Source organism: Austrofundulus limnaeus, unplaced genomic scaffold, assembly GCF_001266775.1.
Source record: "Austrofundulus limnaeus strain Quisiro unplaced genomic scaffold, Austrofundulus_limnaeus-1.0 Scaffold1, whole genome shotgun sequence".
NCBI classification, from domain to species: Eukaryota; Metazoa; Chordata; class Actinopteri; order Cyprinodontiformes; family Rivulidae; genus Austrofundulus; species Austrofundulus limnaeus.
The window spans coordinates 9382724-9393258 of record NW_013952403.1 but is presented as its reverse complement, the minus strand read 5'-3'; the positions used below and the strand labels follow the sequence as shown (position 1 = coordinate 9393258).

General features: G+C 38.0%; 1 protein-coding gene across 1 annotated transcript; it reads left to right on the top strand.

Moving 5' to 3' along the window:
- Positions 1 to 769: 769 nt before the first annotated feature.
- On the top strand, positions 770 to 8430 carry LOC106517685 (Down syndrome cell adhesion molecule). The gene is made up of 14 exons (XM_014008668.1): positions 770 to 1088; positions 1162 to 1500; positions 1613 to 1741; positions 3452 to 3616; positions 3694 to 3764; positions 4935 to 5181; positions 5902 to 5979; positions 6065 to 6142; positions 6368 to 6496; positions 6580 to 6744; positions 7015 to 7067; positions 7169 to 7271; positions 7356 to 7386; positions 7464 to 8430. Exons 1-14 carry the CDS (start codon positions 1025 to 1027, stop codon positions 7519 to 7521), a joined length of 1710 nt encoding a protein of 569 aa, XP_013864122.1. The 5' UTR covers positions 770 to 1024; the 3' UTR covers positions 7522 to 8430.
- The last annotated feature ends 2105 nt before the right edge of the window (positions 8431 to 10535 follow it).

Sequence of the window (10535 nt, the reverse complement as noted above, 5' to 3'; positions counted from 1 at the left end):
CACACACACACACACACACACACACACACACACACACACACACACACACACACACACACAAGCAGACAATGTCCTTGCAGATAAACACAACTCTATGGCAGACAGTCTGACTCCAACAAAGTGAATTTGCATCAGAATGCTGTGACATTGAATGAAAAAATATACATGTAACGAAACATGACACAAATTAATATTTAAACAGAAATTTCATTGCTTCTTGTTATTACACAGACCCTTACACATTTAACACAATTATGTCCATGCAATGATCTGCTGCAGGTAAGATATTGATCTTTCATTATCTTTTCCACAGAYCCCACTTCAAAACTGATCTGTCCCTTTATATCACCTTTATCTCATAAAGGAAATCATGGGGTTTTAGTTCGAGTTTTAACTCAACAAGTAATAATTAACACCAATGAATCATAAAAAGTTTTTTCCAGCCACTTACAAAAACAATAATAAAAGCTCAATATTTTCACTCCTTTATGTTTGTAAATTGTATATTATTAAGCTGTGTCATTACTTCAAGCATGATTTCAGAGGAATTTCTCAGCAGAGTAACTTAACCCTGAAACTAAATGTTTACTCAGCAGTATGAGAAACAAACAAAAGGCCATGAATCTTTGTAAACCCGACCTTATCAGTGTTACATTAGAGAACACACAGTTTGTATTTCAACTTTGTGCTCAGATTAAAAAGCAACCGCAGTATTTTTTCCCCTCTCATTTGTGGAGGGTATAAAAGACCAGAGACYCTGAGGCGTAGAAGAACTAGCCTGAGCGAGAATGGCACATTGATAACCTTGATACTTTCTGTCTACTCATCGAAACGAACCAAAACTGAGGGAACCAAAACCATAGAAAAGGAAACAGCTCCTTGCTGCATTCCTCTTCTGCAAACAAAAGTTGTTGGTGTGAGCATATCAAGGGCAGCGTCATGTGATTGGTGAAGATTTCAGAGTTGACACCACTTTGTGGTCAGCTCAGAGCTGATGAGCGGATGATCTAATCACAGCTGGAAGATGGTTACTTCAAGGTGTGGACTTGTTGCTCTGAGCTGCAGTCTTCTCGTCTGTCTACTCACAGGTAAGACACCTACAAATGATTTTTATTGAATGAAAACTGATGAACAGATTTTTCTTTCACTGCCTTTGTTTAGTTTGTGTGTCTGGAAGCGCCATAATAACCAACGTGGGCACAGACGTAACTCTAAGGTGCAACTATGATGCCAAACACTACGGCCGGCTGTCTGTGTGCTGGGGCAGAGGGCCCATACCGAACAGCGGCTGCGCCAACGAGGTGATCAAAACAGATGGGACATCAGTGACCAGCAGGTTGTCTGAGCGCTACCTGCTTGAGGGCAATCTTGGCGAGGGGGATGTGTCGCTCACCATCAGGCAGGTCCAGGAGAGTGACTCGYGTATTTACGGCTGTCGGGTAGATATACCGGGCTGGTTCAATGACCACAAACATCAGCTGACTCTCTCAGTGATTGCAGGTATTCATGCTAACAAAAAGAAGATATCACTTTTACTTTTTTTGTTTTTTGTCCTCTGAACAAGCAGTTAATCATTTTTATCGTAATACCAACATGCTTTCTGACTTTTCAGTGCGCCCTCTTCCCCTGAAAGTGGAGACAAGAGAGGTGAAAGAGAGGACACTCACTGTTCGCTGGACTCCTCCGTTTGATGGCGGCAGACCGATCACATCATACATCATTGAAATAAAAAACAAATATGGTAAGCAGAAGAAAATTAGACGATATTTCTTATCAGGTTTGGCAACATGCAACWCATCCAATATTCTGAATGAATTTTAGACGGTGCTTTTTTTTATCTTGTCTGAGTTCAGAGGAGTCAAAAGTATTCCTTGTGACCCACAGTCCTGCATGTTGTTTCCCTGCTTCAACACACCTGAATGAATGAATGAATGAATGAATGAATGAATGAATGAATGAATGAATGAATGAATGAATGAATGGKGGGAAGAAGGCCTTTAAGGATAAAAGCTCAGGCTGCACCACAGGAGTTAAAATCTCCTCCCCCTCCCCCATTTTTCCCTTAAAGGGACAATATCATGTAAAATCCACTTTTTTTTAGTTTTATATCATGTTATAATGTTATACTCTCATAAAAAACATGCTCAAAGCCTTGCTTTGACTCATTCATACATGTGTGAGAAATCCTGCAGCGTTTTCAGGCAGCCATGCTGAGGAGCAAAATGACAGGTGGGGACCAGAAATGCCTTTTGGGACCAGAAATGCCCCTGGGACGTGTCTTTAAGCCAAACTTCCTCATGGCAGAGCGCACCCCCTCCCCACACACCCCGCCCATGACTCATGAAGGCTCTCGGGTGAAATTGAAAGTGAAACTTAACTGTCTGCTGAGCTCTCAACATTAGTTCTCACTCAGTGAAGCTYTTTTCAGATTAAAAATACCTTTGAGGAAATGTATTTTCAGATGCAAAGTAAACTGTATCATAGCGCACGCGCATCACCCCCTCCCCCTCACACTGAAATGGATGGGACAGAAGCAGAAGGAGGTTCTTAAAGAGACAGAGGCCAATTTCAAGGRGTTTAGAAGAGGAAGTGATGAGGATAAGTTTATTTTCTATTTAAAGATAAAAACAGCATTTTAATAACAGCCAAAGGTGACATAGATACTTTATTATGGTATAGTATTTAAACATATGCCTGAGAAACACATAATATTGGCCCTTTAAAATCAATAATGACTAAAATACAATCAAATATTAATGTTGAAAAAACTGGTATGTACCAGGGCAGGCCACATGAGGGTTATGGTGGTCCTCAAAAGGCCAGATGGGATTAACGTTGATGTTTTGTGTTTAACTTTAACTAAACACAAGATGTCCTGTTATGGCTGAGCACAGAAAGAAATAACTGAGCTCTATGTGGTATTTTGTGCATAGAAACAGCATTTCAACATGTCCTCTTATAAACAKTGAAAAGTACTACATGTACAGCAGACTAAATGCGAAACAAACAATACAGAAATACTATTAAAGTAAAATTAAGCTAGTTTRACTCACTGATGACTCATGGCCAGCTTGAATTCTGAACCCTCCCACATTCTGACAGGGAATTCTCACTGGAGGGGGGTCTCAGTTCAAATTTACCTCTTGTATGGGGAATTCCCACTCATGAACAGATTTGGACCACTATTTAGCACAAAACCGGAAAGTTTTGTCTCTTTGTCATTCTTAATTAATGCATAATAAACACTTATTATTGATTTATAACTTGGATGAATTAATAACTATCTATAAACTATTTCTAAGTCATCTATGAGGGGAGCCTTATTGTAAAGTGGTACTGAAAAAGACAATTACTCCAGTAATGTATAAATAACTYAAGTTTCCATTTAAGTAAAGTAACACATATTTGTACTTCATTACTTGACACCTCTACATGACTTTCTGCTGTGCAGCATCCTGGGACACTGCTGTGAGAACAGAAGTAGCATCTCATTTAAATCAGGTGACTTTGGTTGACCTGCGTCCTGCCAAGACCTACAACGTCCGCATGTTTGCTGTCAACACTTTGGGAATGAGTGAAGTCAGCAATGTTCTCACCATCACAACTAAAGAAGCAGGTATGTTTGGAGATCTAAAGCTAGAAAATAAAAATCTGTTTTGATGAGAACCTTTGTAAAGTTTCATTTCTGTCCAGCACCAGAGGGCCCTCCTCTCGACATGCAGCTTCAAGCCCTCAGTTCTCACAGCATCCAAGTCACATGGAAGGTAAAGATACAGTTTCTAGTTAAATGGACAGTTTTAAAGGACAAGTGGAAAGACTTTGTTAATACATATCTTACCTGCTAAACAGAGCTTTTTGAATTACTTCACTTCYGAGAAGTAGGGTTTAATTCTGACTGATGACAGCTTGTCTAAATGAGGCCAAAACCAAAGTGTATTTCAACTGTCTTAGATCAGCTCTAATGAAAAAGGTTATATATGCTAAAGCTATAGCATAGACTTGTACTGCACTGTCAGTTTTGTACCATAGTGTTTTTTTCTGGTTATTTATGAGCACAAATAACAGCAGTAGCAAGTTGCAGCACTTTTGTAGCAGCTTAGGGCACATTCAGCAGAAATGTCCTAATCTTTAATTATCTGTGGAATGTGAAACTGATGGTAGTGTAAAGATCGTAACAAAACAATTGCATGAACTGCTGTACAGTTTTGAAGTTTGGTCGTAGTAAAGAAGGCAGAAATTTGTTTTAGAAATTGATCTAAAATAAATTTCTTAAAAACAAACTTKATTTTGTTGCCAGAAACCAACTCCAATTTATAGAGGTTGATAAAAACTTTTATCATTTAAACCTTTACACTGCCATCAGTTTTATATTACAACAAAGATATTTAACAGATGGCCTGTGACAAAAGCAGCAACTAGCATAAATACTGTGTGTGCAAATAGATTTTAAATCAATTTATCAAGGAAAATTTAGGATTTAGTGCAGCAAAATCAACACTGATAATAATAAATATTAATATAATATATAATAATATTAAAATAAAAATAATTATTACAATATATAATATTAAAGATTATGCTACTTGCTCATTTACATGATTAAGTTCTTCCCTGATCATTATTGGACTTGCTGGAAGTGCCACTGCCTAACTGCTACTGCTTTTTACTCCTGCAAATACTGCAAGTTTTSTTTTGGATTTCTGTAAATCATAACATAATGTGAAATTAACAGTAAAATTAAAATCTTGAACTTTATATTTTTTGCCAACTGATGTTTAATGCACCATCTTTAACAGGTAAAATACTAAATGTTCATATTCCTGTACAGGACACGGTTTTAAACTGTCCAAACGATCCCTTCATTGCAAGATATAAAGCAGCAAAGCTGTTTTTCGAAGTACTGTGAATAAACAGAGTTTTTTTCTCCTGACCAGCCTCCAAAGGTGGACCTCAGAAACGGCGTTCTGCGAAGTTACAACATTAACTACAGAGAGTACGACCCGGTGGGCAGTCAGTTTAAAAAGTGGCAGCAGCGCAGTGTGGAAGCCACACGCGAAGTGGAAAGTGTCATCCTGACAGACCTGAAGCCCTCTACCAAGTACGGCGTGATTGTGCAGGCCAAGACTAATGCGGGAGTAGGACCGCCCTCCACTGCACCTTTCTGCTCCACGCTGGATGAAGGTCTGTTGATTTGATTTGATTTATTGATTTAACAGGAAAAGATTATTAAAAATCAAGCCTGACTCAGCATAATTGCTGTTTTACAGCAGGTTCCTGTTCTGCAACACATAAAACACTCAGAAATACAGCATCACAATCACATCATTATTATTACACCATAAACACAAAGACAAACAAGCATACCAAATTTCAGGAAGGCAGCATTTGCAAAATAGGACGTCTAAATATGAGCACAACAGAAAGTGTCCAGCAGATGGCAGACAAGATTCTTCTTAAAGGGCTGAAGTTTTGAAATGGACTTTATGTTTTGAGGAATGTCATTCCATGCTTTAGTATAAACATAGAAGAAAGACCTCTGGCCGTAACAGTTTTTAAAAGTTGGTAATGTCAGTTGTCCTTTTGTAACAGATCTAGTTGAATGACCACTTCCAGTATTTGATTTGGGCAACAATGCACAGAGAGTTCTATAATTGGCACCTTGGAAGATCTAAAAATATAAATTAATACCACTATACAAAACATAKTTCTGAAAAGTCAAGGCATCAGACAATGAAAGAACTGTACAGTGATGAGTCCAACCAGGAAGTTTTTATGAATTTTGTAGGCCCTGTTGTAGAGCCTAACTATGGGTTCTAAGATTTTATTTGTTGGAAACTGTATAAAGATTTAAAAACACTCATTTATTATTGTTTTCCTCTACTTATTATGTTTTGTTTTAAGTTCAAAAAATGACAACTSCAACTAGCATGTCTTCTTCTGCTACTAAAATGCCGACACAACCAACAAGTGTCACTCCAGGTACGAATTGTTTGGTTGATGACGATTTATTCAATACGTTTAAAGACTAATATTGATAGTAATGACTTTTCTGTTCTATTCCAAGTTCACACAACAACTTCAACTACTGAGGCAGTTTCAACAGCCACAGTGTGGGAGGGAAGCATTTCAACTCTCAACATGGGTATTTTGTGTGATTTACATGGAGATTTAATTATTTCAAGAAACAATTTCAAAACATGTATCAGAACATTTGACGGCAATAATTCTGACAAAACTAAATGACAAAATAAAATATACTTAAGTTACAGGTTTTATTGTATGAATTAATTAAACCTTTTATCCTGAGCCACAAATCAAACTGTGCTATATGAAAACAACTTTTTAAATAGTTCTCTGTYCCTTTCAGTACCTCCAGATCCACCTGTTATTGAGCTGAATGAGGTGAAAAACRATGCAATATCCCTTTTCTGGACTCCTGGGTTTGAAGGCAGCAGCCCCATCACTGGCTTCTACCTGGAGTATAAAGCATCCAATGGTGAGAGAGAAGTCCAYTGGAAAAACAATACTAATACATTGTTAATGTTTTCAGATAAAATGATCTGTGTTCCTCCTCTGCAGCCTCGTGGGATTACACAGAGAGCGTTGTTGACTTCAGCCCCAATCAGACGGAGGTCACAATAATTGAGATAAACCCTTCCACGTACAACATACGCATGTTTGCTAAAAGCAGCGTGGGCACCAGCAGAGCCAGTAATGTTCTCACTGTAACCATCGCAGAAACTGGTATTTTAGTTTTTTCTTCCTCTTTTTTAGTTGTGTTTTACTCTGATTCAGTCTGGTTCCTCCTGGAAACTTGTTTCCATCTGAGTTTTAGTGACAGCAGATACAAACTTGCTTTAATGACAAAACACAGTCACAGTTACTGGAGCAACTGTATCCCAATCAGGATGCTTTGTTGAATAATTCGACTCAGCTTGTTTTTTTAGTTTCATGAAGCAAAAAAAGTTTTACAACTTCCTTCTGCTTGGTTTGTCACTGGGGTGTMCCTGACAGTTCATCAAAAGGACAATCTTAATACTACTGTACCAACGAGTCCTCAGGATGCTGTAAGTATCTAACATTTCACATGTTGGATAAAATATTMTATTCCATGTTAAAATACGATTTCATCTCTTGATGAGGTAAAGTTTTATGTCCTTTCTGCCAGGTGTCAGCGGAGAAAAGTCGTGGTGTTCCCACTGCTGCCGTCATTGTTCCAGTTGTTCTGCTCGTGCTGATTGTTGCCACATTAATCGGTTGGAAACTTCGGCGTGAGTTTTTCCTGCCATATTTGCTTCTTTTCGAGGCCAAAAAAAGGGCTGCATTGTTTTAACCCCAACCTTTTCTTATTGCAGAAATAAAACAGAGGAAAGGCAGTCTGACCATGTGAGTGTTAGAAAATTAAAAATACTAAAGACACCATGACAGCATTTCATTGAGCATCAGTCTTCTCTTGTCTGCAGGTGGCTGACCAGCGGAGCGATACGTTACAGAGGCTCGGAGTCACTACAAGAGCTGTGACCCTCCGGCTCATCCTGCAATCTGCTCGTCATTTCATTGAAATTAAACACACAAAGTTTTTCTAAACAAAACTAAAACAAATTTATCTGTCACTTGCAGATTTACAGTATTTAATTGAAATTAATCAAAAGCAAAGGTAGTGAATATTAGCTTTAAACCTCTCAGCTTTAACATTTATTTTTTAAAGTTTTAAATCTTTTGCTAAAACAGTTTTAACATGAAAACAGGTGTTGTTCCTTTTCGTAGTTAGCTGCCTGTCATGTATCTTTCTTTCATATTGTCTTTTTTATCAACTTGGAAACCTAGCAGCTTACAATGTAACATCTAATCACACTAGGAAGGTAAACGCATGAGAAGATGCAAAAATATCCTGAAGATGAATTAAGTTGCTTCTAGTGCCTTTATGTTTCCCAAAAATACTGTCAGTCAGTGTCTTTGCTGTTCCTCTGGTGCATATGTGTCAAACTCAAGGCCTGTGTGCCAAATGTGGCAAGCCACAGCATTTTACATGGCCTGCGAGAGCTTCAAAGATAWATTAATGTCTTYAAATGGGTGTATGCTGCTTTAAGGCCAGCGTTGACCATYAACTACACCACCCATAACTCATGTAGATTATTTGACCTGTGAAATGACAGCATCCCACCACTAGGTGGAGGTGCWCAGGGTTCAAAATTAGCTGGCTGCCAGCAAAATTCACWGTGTAAAATTTCTATTTCACTGCAATTTCACAAACTACTTTTGACCAGTTGTACTGGGAAGTGGGAATTTCCCATTTACATGCCATACATTTAAACTGTGATGCCCCTCTAGTGGGGATTCCCTGTTGGAAAGTGAGAGGGTTCAAAATTCAAGATGGAAGCTACTTGCCATAAGTCATCAGTGAATAAAACTTGCTTAATTTTACTTTAATAGTATTTCTGTATTATTTACTTTATGTTTAGTRTGCTGTACATGTAGTACTTGTAAGTGTTTTTAACAGGACATGCTAAAACACAGTTTCTATACAAAATATTATGCAGAGCTCAGTTATTTTTTTCTGTGCTCAGATGTAGCAAAGAGACGAGGAATGTGACATTTTGCGTTTGAGGGCCACGATAACGRTCATGAAGCCCTTAGTGAAAATGAGTTTGACACTCCTGCTCTAGTGTGTTTTCTTGATAATCTWCTTTTGGTTTCTGTCCTCTGGTTTTCTGATATCCGTGGTTCAGTTTCCCTGTTCAGTTCCTCCTGCCTGTCTTTGCTCAGGCCCCGCCCACGCTCACCTGTTCCTCGTGTTTCTCCTCCAGGTATTTCTAGCTCCCTCGTTAGAACTCATTTTGCTCCCACGTCAACAGTTTTGTTCAGTACTTGAAATAATCAGAGTCATTCAGTCTGCTCTTGGCTAACCATGATAATGTGAACTGATATGACTTGTGCAGATATTTTTTCTGGATAATTCTAGCATAACTATAAAAAAAACATGACTCTATTGTGTATTATAACACACCCAAGCTCCCCCATCCAGATTTGATTATATGGAGTGGGCTTGCAGTTTTACCATGTTTCTTATGAACTTTGATAAAAAAAAATATTCTGTCAGCAGCCAAGGTGGTTATATTTTTAATCTTTTTTTCCCTTTTTTTTGTCCAATTTAAGTCTTAGTTTATCTTTTTTGTCTGTAGGACTCACATGCAGTTCCTGTTTTCTCAGATTTTTTTCCACTGGCTTGATTCTGCATGTTGGATCCTGTGTATTTGTCTTTGTGGGATGAGAAGGACTCTGGCCTTTTATTACACAATTTAATAGTTAGTAATAACAATAGTTTGATGAAACTAAATAAAAGTTCCTGAAGTCCACCATATGTTTCTTTTAGATTTGGTGCAAAACCTATAACTTAATTTTTAAAATGAGAACAAAGCACTTAGTGGAAGGAAGAGGAAGCTCTGAGGTGGTCTGCTCAACACCCAATGTACTCTTGAACTGCTCATTATACAGTATACTGTACATGCTGTAAGTATTCAMAAGTGATGTAAAATATATTCACATSTAATGAACATAAGGGAGCAAGAAGGACAAATTATTAAAGCCAGAAAAGTAAAAAGCCACCATAAAATCATTAAAAGACCGTGTTAGGGCCCAGAAGAGAAAAGTGATTGTAGAACCCGTAAAACCAAAGGGGGCTCACGTGAGATATGGGCTGGCCCTGCACCACTTCATGGTACCCATTGTTAGATGTGTTTGCTTTATTACACATTTTGMGCCCCATTCAGGRCATGATCAATCCAAAAAAACAMTTAAAAAACATAAACTGGAAGTTCTGTATTTAGGGCCCTAAGAAGATTTATGTTGGAAAGGAATTACAAAAATAATGATGGTGATACGTATCACCATCATTGTACAAATACTTGACAATTTTATTTATCTTTTTGCACACATAACTTAAATAAGATGTTAACAGTAATCAACATCCAATCAAAAGAAAAAAAAACATCCAATCTAACAGAGTAATCATTTAAGCAACYCGTCAAAACAAGATAATTGATACATTAATAAGAACAATTATTTGTTTGAGATCTTGTCTACTCTTTGATTGTTGTATATGGAAACACACGCATTTTTAACATTTAATTTTCTTTTAGAAAAAGCAAACAATAAAAAAAATCGAGTCATAATCCACCTACATCCACCAGAGGGCACCAGAGTCTCATCAGTCTTGACGCATGTCTCCAACACTTACAGATGTCTTCTCATCATCAACAGAGCCGTCCTCTGGGACACACACTGCAGCCAGCTGGATTTCAATCCATCTGTCCTGTAAATTCCTTAATTGTCCTAATTAGGGAGATGAGGAAAAGGGGGAGATCTGATACCTCTGTGGAGCTTTGAAGCAGCTGCCTGTAAGGGTGTCTCTCAGTAATGGCGATTGGGGGAGAAGGTGGTGGTGGTGGTGGAGGGGGTTCTAGCAATTGTAAGCTGCTTGTCTCAGTAGGTATCACTGATTTCAATGATGAACACATGAATAAATGTTTGTCAAC